This window comes from Labeo rohita, chromosome 11 (genome assembly GCF_022985175.1).
Source record: "Labeo rohita strain BAU-BD-2019 chromosome 11, IGBB_LRoh.1.0, whole genome shotgun sequence".
In the NCBI taxonomy this organism is placed as follows: domain Eukaryota; kingdom Metazoa; phylum Chordata; class Actinopteri; order Cypriniformes; family Cyprinidae; genus Labeo; species Labeo rohita.
In genome coordinates, this window is record NC_066879.1 from 5,962,173 (window position 1) to 5,981,067 (window position 18,895).

At 38.5% G+C, this 18,895-nt stretch overlaps 1 protein-coding gene across 1 annotated transcript in view; it reads right to left on the bottom strand.

Annotated features, from left to right (window-relative positions):
* Nucleotides 1-726: 726 nt before the first annotated feature.
* nlgn1 (neuroligin 1) overlaps nt 727-18,895 on the bottom strand; it is a 256,532-nt gene continuing 238,363 nt past the window's right edge. The window contains 4 exon segments of the mRNA XM_051122433.1: nt 727-4,751; nt 5,385-6,031; nt 6,033-6,175; nt 7,780-7,965. Of these exon segments, the coding sequence (XP_050978390.1) occupies nt 3,911-4,751; nt 5,385-6,031; nt 6,033-6,175; nt 7,780-7,965 (1,817 nt within the window). The 3' untranslated portion in view covers nt 727-3,910.

Consider the following 18,895-nt stretch of genomic DNA (forward strand, 5'->3'; position numbering starts at 1 on the left):
ATTATTTAAATACTTATAGCTTAATTTCCTGAAATGTGTTTCGACCCCCTGTACTGCACACGTCTGCGGCGTGTTACAGCTTTGAATCGGCCACTCTAGTTAATGCTTGTGTTTATACCCGCCACGCTGCGGCTTGTTGAAGTGGCTATCCACGCTGCATCGCTAAAGTTAGGCTAATCCTCCGCCTCGTCCCTACCCTCCCTCCAACAATTCGAATTTCCGTGGGTGGGATTTAATTTGATGATATTCTGATGGACCACGTTGTGACATCATTGCATGTGGAAAGCCTAAAGGGATTTTTTAAAAATGAAAGATACACACCACACCCAAAGATACACACCACACACTGACTAAAGTTAATAAAGTGAAAAAGCATAATAGCGCCCCTTTAGCAATGTCCTTAATACCTTTCTGGGCCTTGGATGTGTCAGTTGCTTGCTGTCTATGCAGGGTCAGAAAGCTCTTGGATTTCATCAAAAATATCCTAATTTGTGTACATTTGTTTATAGCAATTTACCTGGATAATAACACAAACGGTTTAATAGAAGAGACATTTGAAAGTAAGAGTACTAGAGGTTTCCACGTTCACCAAGCACTTGTGTCTGCAATCACATTTTAGTGAATTAACCGAGACGTCATATTTGAGCATTCACGTGTTGATTGGCAAAAGTCTAGATATCACAAAACCCTTTTGGCAAAGCAGTGGTAAAGAAAGACTGATGTAAGTTGAGCTTGATAAAATCATTTATTGTGCTCCAGAAGATTAAATCCTATTTAACCAGAAAGAAAGACAAAATGACAAATAATCTACATCACAACAACCCTCTGTAGTTCTCAACAGCCATTTTGATCTTCTTTCAAGGTCAGCCAGTAGAAAATAAACACATAATGAAATTTGGTTGCTGTTTGTAAGAAAATGGCCCTCAGTCTTGCATTACATTCAGTTACAAGGCTTGTCCTGGCATGTGTGTATGCGAGTATATGTGCATATGTGTGAAGAAACATACTGAGCTGTGGAGATCTTCGCAATTACAGATGAATCCCATCTCTCTCCTTGGTACATGTGCATGCACAAGATGAATCCTCCGAGCGCCCCACCGGCTTACGGTTCATTAAATTTTAATATCGTTCAAAGGAGCTTCCTTTGCAGGGGGACACATGGGCAGGCTGACTTTGCATATGCATACCTGCAGATGGGGACTGGCATACAGAGCAGCGATGCTCTCTCTGGCCCGTTTGTACTGCGCCGAGTTGTCATAGGTGAAGGCGGAACAGAGAGTAAAAGCCCAGAGGAGACTGTGTTCTGAACGGGAACATGTTGTAGGGGACAATGTGTGTCACGAGTTGGCTGATCAGGAGAAGAGCAGCACGATTCTTTCAATCTTGTTCCCTTCCTTGGCTTCCCTCGTCCCTCATTAGTTCTTTGCCACTAGCTATTCACCAGGGCTCAAGTATTCACTCCCAACAGCCTGTGTTTGACCTCCATGTTTTCCACACCAACTATTAATTAATTACCTTGAGATGTGAAAGGCTGTACTGCCAGTAAAATGGCTTCTAATGTCTCTCATTTTGCTTGTTACTCCATATGCAAAAGTGATTTTGTGTGAACTCAGCCAATCAAAACATATTTGATTTTTAATATTTAGCTATGTGGAGCAGGATTTCGGAAATGAATGTCAAAATGTCCTGGCTAGGACAGAACTAAGGGAAATAAAAAGATAGCTTTGACCGTTTTACCATCATGTCCTGTCTGGTTAAGAAACAGCTTTAGCACAAAAGCAAAGAAGAGGACTTCTGATCTGGGAGAACCAAATCACCAATCAATTGCTGTTTTTCTCTAATCATACGCTACATGCTGAGAAAATAATATGTAGAAGTTTCCCTTTCACTGGTGTTTGTGTTCAATCAAATTTCCCAGTGGTAAAAAGGGACTGTCACCACAGGAACTGTCACCCTGAAACAACTATCCACAGAAAGGGAACAACGGGTTAGCGTCCCAGAACTTTTTAGCATGTAGTATGTAATGCAACGAGGCTCTGAGAAAATTAATCATGATCCTTTCTCCATTCCCTTTCTCTAGCTAGCTTCAATGGCCTCTTAAGATCAGAAGGCCCAGTAATGAACGGTCTCATCAGGGGTTCTCCCGTCTTTAGCCTGGGATTCGCTGGCGTCGATCATTAGCATGTAGGATTGTAGGATATTACGTAACAAGGCTTTGAGAAAAGTAAAATAATCAAGGATGGATAAAACCAGCAATTACTTAGAGATTTGCAGGTGAAACTGGCTTTTAGCATTGAGCACTTATCTCTGGGTAAGAAATGACAAAAGTTTCTCTTTCTGCTTTCTTTCTTTCTTTCTTTCTATAGCTAGCTTTAAGCGGTATGATCAAGGGCTTCGTAACATCAGAAGCCCCCCTAATACACTCTTTCATCAGGGGCCTTCCTGTCTCCAGTGTGGGATTCATTCGTCATGATCATTCAGGAGAATCACAGAAAGTTCTGGATGAGAGGATACCAACGCAAGTCTCCAAGTCGCATAGAATAAATCCCTGCGTTGGTCACTGGTTGTTCAAAGCTGCGTGGGGGACTGCCTCATAAAGCACAGAAAACAAAGAAATGAGAATCAAACATTACAGGTAAGAAATTTTCCTAAGGTAGGGTGGTCTGACTATTAGCAAGAGGTGAAAATGAACTTAAAAAAATAACAAAACAACATATTATAACTGAGACCAATGAGCAAATCAAACCGTACATTAATGTCCCACACAGGGGAGCTCAAACAACAAGTGATTCACCACTATTAAAAAGTTTTACCAACACACATGTACAAAACTAGTCCTTATAACCAGGTTCACTCAAGCTATTTGCGAACGCAATCTAGTTAGCGTATCCCCACCCCTTCCCATAAGCGTGTTCAGAACCCACCATGTCCACCCTCGTCAGCATATTCCAATTCCTCCAGTGAGCAGTATTCCTTAAACAAATCCAAATGGGGAAGAAAATGAATTTTTTTTGTTGTTGTTTTAAATAATGACTTAATCAGCAGAACAGCCACCAAGCAGATAAATTGTCATGCGCGTCGTGCTAAAAATATCCAGCCTCCCTTTGAGTCCACCAGTTTCAGTATAGACAGCACTTGTGTGATGAAGCTGTATCTGCCAGGAAGCCAATAAATTCCCCGCTACGCTCTTGAGGCAGATTCCTCAGTATCAACGCCCCCAGCCAGGGCTTAAAGAGCATGGGTGCTTTGTGTACATATCTAGATATGTAAATACGTCCTATACAATAAAATTGTTCCCCCAAAAATAAATTGACAAAAAGAATTCAAAGACATTCAGCGAATGTCTCTATTGTGCATATTCTTGAGGATTTCTCATTCTCTCCTTTCTCCCATAGTATTCCACATTCTCCACCAGAAGGAGAACGCATGCCTAAATTAGGTAAGCAGCATCTCCCGTCTGCTCTGAAGAGAGTAATCTACAATCCAGCGCCCCGGGAAAACAATATGTTTCCTTTTGTTTACAAAGGGCCTCCCACACGTCATCTCTTCTGTGCTTCCGTCGTTTCCTCTCCGGGTAACCGAATCAAACCATTCCTCAAAGAATCCCAGACTGATAGTTGTTCCCAGGAAACGGCCCTGGTTTTGTCACAATATAAGGGTAAAAAATCACCTCTGTTTGTTTTTCATTACATCAGAAATAGGTTTTTTTGTCCTTTTGTTTTTGCCTTTAATATAAAACGATAGTTTTGCTCTCGAGGAACAAAATCCACATTGTTATTTCCTGTGAGCATCGGGAGTAAAGATTTTCCTCACCCCAGTGCTACCCCCTCCGTTCTTCGTCACACTCGAACTCCACATCTGCGGGAGTGTATGTGTGTGTGTAAGTGTGTGAGCATGTGTGTGTGTGTGGCTATACTCTAGTGGTGGAGTGTGAATGAGGGTGTGGATGGGGAAGGGTGTTATTCTGTCCACTGGAGTAACTGTTGAAGGGGTGTAAGGAGGTGAGGCCTGGCATGCTGTTGGGTATCATAGTGATGGTGTTCGGGGTCATGAGAGGGATGTCGTCCGGCGAACGGCGCATGGCGAGCGTGTAATCGGGTGGGCAGGAAGTTCTCAGGACCACCTCGTGCGGGTGCATGGCCTCCCGGCACTCCCGCTCCAAGTCGCTGTGTTTCATTTGTAGAGACATGATCTCCTCTTCTTGCGTATGGGGCAGCTCGTTGGCAGTGGTCCTCTGTGGGCTGCAACGCCTGTGGACCTCGTGCCTTCTCTTATCCTTTTTGTAGTAGAGCGCGGCAAATGCCAGTATGTTGAGGAAGAGCAACGAGGCACCGACGGCAATCGTGACGCTGAGTTCGGTGGAGTAGTCCCGCTGGTTCTCTAGGAAGGGTTGGTTCTGGTTCTGGTTCTGGTTGTGGTTCTCTTGTGTTTCAGTGGGAAATGGTGTAGGGTAGGGTCTTTTGGTGTTGACTGGGATTTTCTTTGGTGTACGGGGAGTGACCTCAGGTGGAGGCAACTTAGTGGTTGTGGAAATGATCTGGGTGACCTCGTTGAGGGTGTGGAGATGAGGCACCAGCTCCAGCCATAAGTTGACCTTATTGGCACGGTAATGCTCCTTGACACGGGGCTTCAAGCCGATGTGCAAGTACAGCTGGTCCTTTTGGTTGTAACGCGTCCAGGCCACCTCTTCAAAGCGGTTAGGCTTGGTGTGGATGAACTTGGTGTCCTGTGGAACTGGCTGGTTGGGGTCACTGAAAGGTAAATTGAGAACTGCATAAGACAAGTATCATACAAGTCATTACAGACAAGTCTTAGGGGAGTGCCTAGAGACCCCTAATATTCTCTCAGTGCTCATTAGGGTCTCCTGACAACTGCACCTGCTTTTAAAATTAACGAGAATTAGCCTGAGAGAAGAAATTACACATTTGCTCGCAAATTGATTTGTTGTCCTCCCGTGAGATGATTACACGTCTAAGCAGCAATGTCATATAAACACTAAACTCACTCTAAGTGATCATCAGCATTACTTTATTCACTGCATTACACCTAAATTGAAGCAAACTAAATTGCTGTTGCGTAAAAAGCAGTTGCGTAAATTTAATGTAGCATAACCATGGGAATCTTAACAAGTATTTGTGAGTGAGAATGCATTAACAAACAATTAAGCAATGATTAAACCTTGGGACCCCTGTAGCAGTGTTTCCTGGCAACAACTGGGTATTGTACGGTAATCAATAGCAGATTCAACTCTCGATGGTTGCGTTGGTGGTCTTACAACAAAACAAAGTCATATTCCACACCAATTTTGAATCCTAATTAATAGCCGTATTGTTTGTCTCAAGTCTAACTGATTAGAAACGATGCCCTGTTGCCTGGAGACTTACCCGGTCTTGGCAAAGTTGGTCCAGTAGGTCATTACCACTGCACTAAGCATCACATCGTTTTTGGAGAAGTTACAGGGGAAAAGCTCAGTTGGACCAATCATGGGCAGCCCAAACACATATGGGATCTCATCGCCATGTGCCGCATCAGCCCAGGGTGGCACCTGCTCTGTCTGGCAGTGATGGTAGAAGGCGTAGAAATAAGTAGGCGAGCCAAAGCTGGAGTGGAGGTCTGCTGTTGCCACCGCTGGTGCCACCCACTGATGATCAGTGAAGAGCGCCAGCAGGGTCTTTCTTCTGGTCTCCGGGTTGTGGCGGTCAGCCCAGTCAGTGTACATAAACTTAATGGTCTCCCGCAGGATGTCTTTCCCCTCGGGGTAACCGTATAAATCATCCACAAAACTCGACACGGCGTAGTCGAAATCGTTGGCTTGAACTCCGTTCTCGTTGTCCACAATGAGTTCCACAAACTTCAGCCCCTCGCCTTGGTTGACGCCCAGCATGATGTCATAGTTGAGGAACTCCCCTTGCTCCATGAGGATTTGAGGGTCGTCGGGGATGACATCGCCATCAATGACGGGTCCAAAGGCGATGTGGTAGCGAGCAGGCTGAATGTCCTGCTCCACTAGTTCTTTGTAGTGTTTTTTTCTGTAGGCACTCTACCATCTCCACTGTATCTCTGAGGTTGCATCCCACCTTTTTGGCCAGCATGCGGGCATACTTGGCTGGCTGAAAGCTGACAGCCCAGCTGGACAAGGCTGTGCCACTTTGGGCTATGGCCCTTTGGAAAAGACCTGTATAGGGAAAACAAGACGGAATCACAAAGAGAACAACCGCATCATGCTACAGTATGATCCAAACGTCTGAGACCACTAGCGACCATTTATTTAATATATATTTTTATTACAAATTATATTAGGGGAATATTTTTGTGATAAAACTAATATAATTTTACAGAAAAATAGTGCAGAATTTTTTTTCAAAATCCTAAACTTTTATATAAAAAAATTCAGGTTAAAATAGGGAAAAACAGCAGATTTTCAATGTGCACTCAGACTTTTGGACCTCACCGTAGGCTATTTACACAGAAAGTGCTCCTCCGTATGCAAGCTGGAGCAAATTATCACATCTCGGTTTAGCTGTTTTTATGCAAATCTTAAATGGTTTGGGAAAAGAGGCCATGCAAGTCAACATACGAATGCTGATTAACTCGAATTGTACACAGAGCTGATCAACATTTTTGTTACGTAATTTTAAGGGGGGGGAAACGTGACTTTAAATCTGTCTTGAATTTCATTACAGCGCATTAACAGTGATTAGATACTTGCACTCTGTAAACCCATTTCACATATAGACGTCAAGAAAACTGACCCACACCATTGAAGAGAAGCAGATATCATGCACAAACATCAAGACAAAAAACAAGTGAGTGAGCAGGAGAGAAAGTGTGTGTTTTTGTGTGTGAGAGTGAAAGACAGACAGAAAGAGCAAGAGAGAGGAAAATTGAGTTACTCTGTTACCATGACAACCCCTGGGATCTCAGTCTTAGCAGTGCAGTTATGAGTAAAAACATGTTCTTACTAAAGGAGACAAAAAACTTAAAAAAAAAAAAAAAAAAAAACCACATGGAAATGAAATGGAGATAAGGGGATGTTTCAGTTCGCAATTCAACGAAACGGTGACAATTTTGTATCAACAGACTTTATACAAATTTATTTGTGAATGAAGAATATACTGCTAAATTTAAAAAAAGAAAAAGAAAAGAAGTGCAAAAATATGAAATTTTTTCAAGATTAAGCAGTGCACGGTTTGCTTCAGGACAAAGCAATCGCATGGCACACTAAAGTGTCTTCCAAAGGTGTCTCTGGGTTCATTTAAATGACAGTGACAACCTTAAAGCAGGGCTGTGCCAGGAGACCTCTTCACAAAGCAATCTTCCAAGCAGAGAGACTCAAAATGGAATTAATGTATTTACCCTTTTCGTGCCAATGGAAGGTGAATGCCATATTTGGGCAGTGTGCTCATGGCGTGCCTGGTGATGTGTATGGACTCAACTAAATAAAGATGGGAGCATGAAACGACCTAGGGAGATTTAATTTCCATAAACAAGTGATATCAGGTCAAATGGAGTGAGTTAAAGCAGCTAAAAGCATGATGAAAAATGAGCTTGCCAAATGCTGGGCCAATGAAGGAACTGCAGTGTAACTTTCTCAGCGAGGATTTTTACATTACAATCTTGAGCTCAGTTGAGAAGTTGATAGTTCAAAACTACAAAAAATGCACAGAGACTGAACTTTCAAATGAGCTTGTAACACAAACAGCTATAGCATGCAGACAAAAACTGTCGAAAGTTAAAACCTCTGTATTGTACCTTTGGTTGAATTGCTCCAACGGTTACCTTCAGAATAATGGGAAAGAGTCAGCAGGTTGACACATGAGGCCCCGGCCCCAGAGCCAAAAACAGTAATGCGTAAAGGGTCACCCCCAAAGAACGCAATGTTTTCACTCGTCCAGCGCAGGGCCTGGATTTGATCAAGAAGTCCATAGTTTCCCTTGGCTGCCTGGTCTCCTGTGCTCAGAAAACCTGCAGACAGAAGAAAGAATCAAATGAGCGTTTGTGTGCATTGCAGTGCAATTGTAAAACCTTAACAAAGATGGAAAGCTACTTAAATATTTAATAACAAACTGCAGATGAAAGTACGTCAGAGAAAGTGACAAATTTCTAAAATGAGAGGAAACATTCTCGTCCCTCCCTCCAAACATTTTTTTTTCAAACATCCATGAAATGTAGTTATCTCACTTGTTCACCTCAGGAGAGCTTATGTAAACAGTTTTTAATAGTTGTTTATTTCTTGGATCTCACGGTCTGTCTCTCCTCCCCGGCAGGCAACACACAGTCTGTATTTTTTGGTTGAATGCAGCATAATTCTTTTAATATATTTTAGTACTATTATTAAAGAATTAAAAATGAAATGAAATCAGCCAGACATACAGACTTTAAGAACGTAGGCAATTACAAAATGCACTGTCCATCTAAAATGGAGGATAAAATGAGATGAACTGATTCAAAACAAGATTAGAAAAACAGGTCTAACTTGAAATGCAGTACCCAGTAGGCCAATTTCTGTTTGCTACAGATTAGCACCATGCTAACAACAAACTTTACTGAAATCATTGGTGAGAAGAGTTTCTAATGTGCTTCATGTGAGAAATGCTATTTGTATGATGTACAGAGTACATTGGTGTTAGCTCAGCAACACGCTAACATAAACTCAGAAATCAGTGGTGAGTAAAAACTTTTGTGTACCTCATGTGAGGGATGCTATTTGTAAGACGTATATTGCGACATGTAAAACCTTCCAAATCAAGTCACTTATTATGTTAGCTTAGCAACATGTTTCCCAGATAGCATACATACACAAGATATCTGTTAAAGATCACTTGATCTGGAAAGCATCTGCTGTGTACAAACATCTGCCAGACATCTGTAAGATGTCAGTTTTACATACATTCTAAATCATAAACATCCTAAAGACATCTAATAGATGCCTATTTGACATCTAGGAAACGTCCTACAGACACATTGCAGTTGAGCAAAAATACGTCTTCCAGATGTAAACGCAGATGTCAAATAGACGTCTCCTTGATGTATGTCTGCTATCAGGGTTACATAAACTACAGAAGCCAGTGGTGAGTAAAAACTCTTGTGTGCTTCCTGTTTGGAATGATATTTATAAGATATATACAGAGTACATTATGTAAAACCTTTCAAATCAAGTCACTTATTATGTCTTATACACTCTACAGAAACCAGTGGTGAGTAAAGAATCATGTGTGCCTTGTAAGGAATGCTATTTGTATGGTGTACATTGCTACATGTAAATCCTTCCAAATCAAGTCAGTTTTTGTGGAGTTAGCCCTGCTGAAAAAAACAGCATATGGTGGTTAGGCAGGTTTTGATGCTGGGATGCTGGTTTTAGCTGGTCCTTAGCTGGTTTATGCTGGTCCTTTGCTGGTCCTTAGCTGGTTTAAGCTGGTCCTGGACCAGCACATGACCAGCTAAGGATCAGCATAAACCAGCATCCCAGTATCAAAACCTGCCTAACCAGCATGCTTTTTTTCAACAGGGAGCCTAGCAAAATGTTGATATAAACTCATGAGTAAAGACTCGTGTGTGCCTCATGTGAGGAACACTATACATGTAAACTGCTACACGTAAAACCTTCCAAAACAACTCAGTTATTGTGGTGTTAGCTTAGCAACATGCTAACAGCAAAATACTGAACTCAGTGGTTTACTATGTTTTGTTTACTGTATGTTAACAGTGATTCTTAACTTTATACTACATTAATCAATACTAAACCTCTGTGGTTTTACATTAACCCTGCTTGTTTTTTAAAAACAATAACAACCAGTGGAACCACAGTTCCCTGGAGTTACTGGAGAATGCAGCTGTTGTTCTACCCCTTGACGTCTGCTTAAATGCACTCAAATTAACAACAAAGTTTGTTTCAATATATTACAAGTGATTACACCGAAGTAACCAGTAAAGTGTTTTAATGGAAAACTAGCCAGTAACTACTTCACTACAGTAGTTTATCCTGGGAATATACATCCTGGGGGTGCTTGTGGAATAATGATTGTGTGCATGTTCAGTGAATAGACCACCATTTGGGTCTTGTAATTGCCCTCGTAGTCCCAGAACACATGAAAAATAATAAAGCAACACAACAAGTGCTTTACAGTAAGCTCATTTACCGACGCAGACAACAAGAAACAAAAGACTCTGAAATAACTTTGGATCTGTACACAGAGCGCACACACAAATCCATCTGACCCTTCCTCCGCTACCTTCCTTTTGTTAATTGAGTTCTTTATTGGATTTAATTAATCTAGTTGTGTTGCTACATCAAGAAGTTGATCTCCTGGAAGTGGCCGTCGAATACAAGCACGCATTTAATTGATTCCATTTAGCCAAGGCAGTGTGCAGAGCAAATCAAAAAGACCAGGCACAGGCTCGAAAATGATTAGCAATCAAATGGCAGGCTGTCAGGTGCTCGTGCCTGCGGCGCGGTGCCGCGAGCACATTTGGCTGTTAACGCAGGCAGGCAGCGGCCCGCTTTCCATCCTCATGCATGCAGAGAGGTGCAATCCAATCACAGGGGAACAAAAGGGCCTCCCTCTGCTCGGACAGTGAATAGCCCGGGCTTGTGAATGGAAATGTATTCGGTACAATGTGGAGAAAACAGATTCACAACAATGCGCTTTAATGAGACAGGCAATAATTGTGGAATTTTATCACAGGATTTGTTGCGTAAGCAGTATTGGCTCATTTTTGTGAATTGAGGGTCAGCGGGGCACTTTGGACGACAACAATATAGGATATTTAACTCTGCATGCAAATTGCATCACCAAAGCTCAGACTAATAGCACTGTAAATAATAGCTTTAGCCAATCTCAAAATAAATATATCCGTTTTTCATACTGTACATTATAATTTTCACTTGTACTATTTGAAACTAACCGATTTTAGTGTTCTATCTTACATATTAGAAGTTTTATTTTTATTTTTTTAAATAATCCATCTTCTCAAAATACAAGATTTCAGACCTTCAGAGTCCTTTCCCCAGATGATTATTACATTTAAACTGCAAAAGTGAAGCACAACTGCAAGCTATTCAGTATGTACAATTTGTTGAGTCAACTTAAAATAATTTGTAACCTGGCTGCCTTAAAATTTTAAGTTCAGTCAACTCAAAAAAAGTTTATTCAACTTGAACTGTTTAATTATACTAAGTGACAACTTAGATATTTGAATTGAATCAACTTAAAATTTTAAGGCAGCTGGGTTACTTACCCATCTGTTAAGTTTAGCAAACACAAATATCTGTTGTTATTTAGTACAACTTAACAATTCAAGTTGACTAAACTTATTTTAGTTGACTGAACTTAAAATTTTAAGGCAGCAGGGTAACAAATTATTTTAAGCTGACTCAACAAATTTTTTTACAGTGTACAGAGTATTAAAGCTTAAATGTTGTCGGACTAAGATAACCAACTACTATTCTCATCTTTGTGAACTGTAATCCATTTCCTGTATTACAACAGATATCTGGAAATTAAGATACTGTCAAATAACATCCATAAAACGTACCAAACGACTATATGGATTGACCTCTTCAGATCAAGTTTTCATATTACAGTAACCTAAACTCCTACAGTCCAAGTCAAATTGGGAATGGTCCAAACAGATAAATAAAAACGGAAACATATTGCGATCGTTTGCCCCCCAAAGTGAAATTCACAACTAGATGAAAAAGCCACAGAGAGGCTTAGTTCCAAGTGTCATGTAATTCAACCAATTCCTACTGGAACCCAAGCAGATGGTTTGAGATGTTAAATTAATCTCGGTCCTGACTGGAGAGGACCTGAAAAGATACAAAAGAACAGAACAAAATAGAAAGAAGGAAAACTGGATCCCTCAAAGCAAAGCCAGAAATGACAGAAAGCGAAAAAGGCACTATTGTACGTTTCTTTCAGGGTTACAGATGAAGAGAGGCGGCAGCAGCAGGTTCAGTCCCAGAGATGTTGCATTAGAACATTTGCCAGTTCGGTCTCCCTCCAAAAAAGAAATGTCGCAGCCAGACCGTTGGCGCTTTATTTGTCTGTTCTGTCTCTACTCACCCGGCAGTAAGACAAATTGGCCCTCCTGTTGTATTTGCGTCCCTAAAAATATTTATAGTGTGACAACACCTTCATACTTTCAGTTCCCATCACAGAATTATCATCCATTTCAGGGACTTCAAGACTAAAAGCAGATGCCATCTGTTCCCATACCACAGGCTGGCACCTGAGAACGCAAGTTTCAAAACTGTAAGAGACGATGCAGTGAACTGCCAAAAGTTGGTTTGAAAAGGTTACAATCACTAAAATGATAGCAAGACCGAGTCGCTGCCTCAAGTGGTGATTAGCTGTACTGCATGCTGATAATTAAGGAATAACGTACAGTGACCACAGATGGTATGAATTACTGCCTCTGAGCATTGTCTCCGTCAAAGGAGATTAATACACTAGGGGTTGGCAGAGGCTAAAGCCAGGATCCACTACAGGATCCCGACTGAATTTGACTTGACAGACCTATTCCTGTCTTCACTGCTTTGATATGCAGAATCGAGAACCTAAAAACTGCTGCTCCAGGCAAAATACACAGAATTTTATTCAAACATTTTTTTTTTCTTAGGGATATTGCATTAAAGTAACCCACTTCCTTCTAGAAAAAAAAATCCACCGCCTTTTATTTCTCTCCTCTCCAAGGAGGATGGATCAGTGACATGCTGAATGCCTTTCATGTGGATATTTCGTGAAAAATAAACACTAATAAAAAATAAATGACTGTAAAGTTTGCAACATTACTATTGAATAAATGTAGTCCAAACAAATGCTACGACAGGGTAATCTTCCCAGTGTAAATACAGGTAATGAAAGTTAAATGTACATTTCTATAATGGAAAGGATTACAGTATTACACCTAGAGACTGGATGTTGCATTATTTAGCATACATTACAGCTGTCAGATTCTTATCAGGTTAACATCCTTGTCATATCCCATTTCAGTGGACTGAGTAAATGGAATTACCCCTAGGTAAGGCCTACAGTTTGCTGACTTGGATGAACATACTGCAATAGCCATTCAATGCACATTTTAGTCACATAATATAGCATAACAAAACCTAATATGTTGTAAAAGAAAAAAAAGCATTACAAGGCATGAAAGAACAAACAATAACAAATGCAAAACATAAAACAAACATAACATAACCCAGACATAACAAACCCAGACACAGCACATAAACAAAATAACATGTAACCTAACATAAGTCAACAACATAACATAATCCAGATGTAGATCACAACCTAACGTAAAGTAACAACATAACATAACCTGGACATAACAGTGTAGCACATAAAGTAACAAGAGTAATAGTACAGCATAACAAAACACAATCATGACAGAACTCACAACATAACCGAGATGCAGCACATAAATTAAAATAACATGATCCAGATGTAGTCTATATTTATTATTGTCTATAATAAATTAACAAAACATTACCCAGACATAATGCAGAAGTAGCACATAACATAACATAACATAACATGACATAACATAACTTACAGTAAACAATATGTAGGACAATGTGAAGTAAAACAAATCAAAACACAAACATAACTCAGATAATCTTACATCACCTATCAAGATAATCCAGACTTAGCACACAACCTAATGTAAAGTAACATCATAACATAACCACTGACATAACCTAGACATAATGTAATAATGTAACCAAGGTGTTGCACATAAAGTGACATACTATAATACAACATAGCATAACTCAAACATAACCCAAATGTAGCACAACATAATCAAAACATAACATGCATCGTGACATTACATAACCTGACACACATAACATAACATAACATAACATAACATAACATAACATAACATAACATAACATAACATAACATAACATAACATAACATAACATAATCCAGACAAAGCACAACAACCTAACAAAGTAATAAGACATAACATAACATAACATAACATACAGTAAGCAAGATGTAGGACAATGTGAAGTAACACAAAACAAAACACAAACACAAACATAACATAACTCAGATAACATAACATAACATGATGATGTAGATGTAGGATAATGTGAAGTAACATAATGAAACATAATTAAACACAAACATAACTCAGACATAACATAATCCAGATGTAGCACACAAGCAAATGTAGTCATACACATAAAATAAAAAGTCATAAACATCATAACTCTCAGACAATGTAGATATAATGTAATAAATGTAATCAAGGTGAAGCACATAATTAAAGTAATATAACAAAACATAACATAACTCAAGCATAACATAAACCAGATGTACCACAACATAATCCAGGCATAACATGCAACATTAGCATTACATAACCTGACACAAACATAACACAATCCAGACAAAGCACAACAACCGAACATAAAGTAATAACACATAACATTAAGCATAACATACAGTAACATGATCAAGATATATAATGTGAAGTTACAGTAAAACATAACATAACCCCAGACATAACCTAGACATAATGTAATAACATAATCAAGGTGTAACGCATAAAGTATCATAATAACATAACTCAAACATAACATAACCCAGATGTAGCACATAACATAATCCTGACATAACATGCAACATAACATTACGTAACCTGACACAAAATCCAGACAAAGCACAACAACCTAACATAAAGTAATAAAGCATAACATAACATAACATAACATAACATAACATAACATAACATAACATAACATAACATAACATATAATCAAGATGTAGGACAATGTGAAGTAACATAAAACATAACAAAATACAACCATAACTCAGACATAACATAATGCAGCTATAGCATACAACCTAACGTAAAGTAACACTGTAACTTAACATATAACCCCAGACATAACCTATAATGTAAAAATGTTAATTACAGTAACATAACATAACACATAATCCAGACAAAGCACATAACATAACATAGCACAACATATAACATATAACATAATCAAGAAAGATAAAACAACAAAACACAAACAAAACATAATTTAGACATAACATAATCCAGATGTAGCACACAACCTAACATAAAGTAACACATATAACACATATAACAAACACAGGCAAGTAGAGCCTATGGTCTGATGCGGAAGTGCTGTTCAAGGGTTCAGAATTGTGTTAATTACTTTAGGTGCTTGCTGAGTAGCATGGGGAGCTTAATGAAGGCTAATGTAAATACTTGCTCTTCACTTATTCCACCTCGCTAACTTTGCTTAAGAGATGCACAGCATCTTCTGACAGGGCCAAACAACTGCTGTGAATCTCCAGCAAACACCACTAACAGCACCAACCTGCATTCTGTATAGTCGAGCTGGCTTGAGCTGTTTGTGACAAATTTATTTCATGTATACATAAGTGAAACAATGGATAAAATTTAAGGGTTCAAATATGGCTTTGAATTATAACTTTCAAAATAAAAATCTTTACAAAGGAAGGGGGAAAAAAACCCTCTTCGAAACAAGTTCTGGTTTAGGAGGGATTAAACAACCCCCATGCAGACAGAGAGGACGGAAATACAAATTCTGGGATTTTTTAAATTAGTTTTTTTAAGTAACTACTATTATGAGCCATTGTTGCCAGGTGCTTAAGCCCTGTTGAACACCTTACTATTGTGGACACCTCTTTTCAATAGCAAGACAGAGTGTTAGAGCTTATTTAAATTAAATTATAGAAGAAAAACAAGGAGAGTTTAATGACAGTCCCACAAGCACACAACATGTTTTTCAACTGTTGCGTTATCCGCCAAGCCGTTGTTTACCCTTTTCAGTAATTGGAAGGCTTTGATGAGGTTTTATTTAACATGCTTTTGCACATTACATCTCTGACTAGTCTCCTCAGCAAGCGACTATATGAAATTCGAGTAGATGAAGATGATGCTAATGATAGCTGTTGAAAATTCTGAATAATTAAAACAAGCCATGCAAAATTTTCTTTCCTGCAATAAGATGAAATAAATTGTAAATAAATAATTCAACCAAAAAAGGAGAGATAAAAAAAGTAATGTGGACATACGTGCCGTTATTTCCATGTTTTGGTTTTTGTATGAAAAAAAGACTCTACAGAGATTCATCTGTGGATAAATAAATAAATAATAACAGCATGTGAGACTGAGCAAATAATAACAGAGTTTTCATTTCCTTTAATATAATCCAGTTATTTTGAATCTGAATGTCTTTCAAATGCCTGACAGGTGGCAAAACAAAATAGCTCTGTGTACGTACTGCAGAGCTCAATCTCCAAGTTCAAACATCAACAGGACGCAATAATTGTTCTTAAAATACTGCCATGCAACATACATAAAAGCACCAAACTGCAGCACAGCTTTCTTTGAAATGTGCTTCTTGGTAGTTGCATTGCTTCAAAACCTGATCTGAATTGTTAACCAGCTCCCTTTCCATAGAAAAGAACAACATTTGCATACAGATAACAGCCTTCTGCGATTTAACACACACACATATGCACACTCCGAGCAGGATGGGGAAAGAGAGAGAGCGCGAGAGGGAGAATAAAACCTTTTCATAAGAAGTGAGAGTCTAAAGATAGCCCTCCATCTTTTTTCCCTCTTGCTCCTCTCCAGTGAACATCCTGGAAATATTCCTCTCCTCTGACGTGTGAGAGAGCAAGAGAGTGCAGTTGAGTGCTGTCTTCCAGGTTCTGGTGGCTCTATCGCTACAAAAACACTGAACCAGAAAGTACTCTTATCTAACCGAGTACATCCAGATATTACAGACTTTATATTGATAATGATACAAGGCTTTTCCGGAGACTGAGGGGAACACAGGCCTCTTCCATTTAGCTAGACTTACAAGTCTCTCTTAAATTATGGCCATTTTTGGACTTTCATATATACAACGTGGCTAAAGTGCACCTTAAGAAAAAATGTGCGTTTTTTGTGTTGAGCATTTATAGAGAAATACGATGGACACCTAACATAATACATGAAATTTATCATCATAATCTAACCATTTCATGTCAACAAATGGAAAAGTCAGTTATCTATTAAGTATTATGTTAATTATTGTGCCTTTTAGCCTCAACAGCAGGGGCACTTTTTACCCCAAATATGTTTTACATATTCTTTCATTATTTAAAAACCGCTGCTTTAATAATCTTAAACAAAACTCATTAAGAAGACATTTGTCTCAAAATATATGCATTCATTTTAATGACTCTCATTTGCTATTTAAACCGACAACATTTAAAAAAAAACATCAAACATTAGATCAAGTAAGCACAAAATTAACTTTGCGTTGCTGCCAGTGATTGTGTCAAGGATCAGACAAATTTGCATGTGCATCTTGAAAAGCCAATGTTTTGGAAAGTGCTACATCATGTTTTTGTGCCTAGTGGTTTAAAGGAAAATAATATCAAAGGTGCCTTTTACCCCGGAAATTCAAAATAAAAGTTTCTGCCACAGAATTAAAAATAAAAAAGGTAATTGCAATTTTTTAATCTCAATTCTGATTTTTTCCCCCTACAACTGCAATTTTATATCTCACAATTCTGACTTTTTTTTTCTCAGAATTACATGATATAAACGATTTTGATAAAAAATGTGCAGTTCTGACCTTTTTCTTGCAATTTTGAGTTTATACCTCGCAATTCAGACTTTATATTGGCAATTCTGACTTTATAACACGTAATTGCGAGACATAAACTTGCAATTGTGAGAACAAGTCAGAATTGTTTATATCATGCAATTCTGAGAAAAAAGTCTGAATAATGATACACGAACTCTCAATTCTGACTTTATAACTCGCAACTGCATGCAGATGTAAGGTCGAAACTGCGAGAAAAAGTCAGAATTGTAAGATACACTGTAAAAAAACAACACAATTTGTTTGTTCAACTTAAAATAATTAGTTACCCCGCAGTCTTAAAATTTTAAGTTCAGTGAGCTCAAATAAGTTTAGTCAACTTGAAATGTTAAGTTGTACTTAGTTAAAAAATTTGAGTTGACTAAACAAACAATTTGGTTTGTTAAACTTAAAAGCTGGACTTGTTACCCAGCTACCTTAAAATTAAGTTGAATGAACTCAAATATCTAAGTTGTCACTTAGTACAACTTAACATTTCAAGTTGACTAAACTTTTTTGAGTTGACTGAACTTGTTTTTTTTACAGTGTACAAATTTGCAACTGACTTTTTTCTTGCAATTGCGAGTTTATATATTGCAATTTTGAGAAACACATTTAGAATTGTGAGATACACACTTGCAAATTCTGATTTTTTTTCCCTCAGAATTGTGAGAGGTAAACTTAAAATAGTGATTTATAAAGTCCAATTTTGAGGGAACAACAACTGCGAGTTTGTGTCTCACAATTCTACCTTTTTAACTCAAAAACTGAGAGAAAAGTTAGAATTCTGAGATATAAACTTATAATTCTGAGAAAAATGTCAGAATTGCAAGTTTATACTGTATCTCGCAATACTGAGAAAAAATTTTATTTTGATCATTTGTGTACAAGTAATTTATTTAAACCAAAGTATTTCATATTCTCTGTCTCTGGCAACAATGGTAAAACAACATCTATACATAAAATACATTTTAAAAGGTTTTCATGTCCTCTTCACATATCAAAACAAAAGAAGTTGTATTATGTTAGTTTTAAGAAAAAAAACTACCCTGGGGATATAAAAGTGGCCGTAGCTGAAGAAACACCCATACATGACCTTAGAAACCTGCATGGAACCTGGAGGCAAGGTCTCACTAATGAGGCCAGTGTAAGGAGGGAATGATGTGGAGACGAGTTCCATTGCCCGCTCCCTTCAGTAGCAAACATACAGCTTTGAAAATGTCATCTCATTTTTGCAGTGGTGACAGTACCATCTGCAGT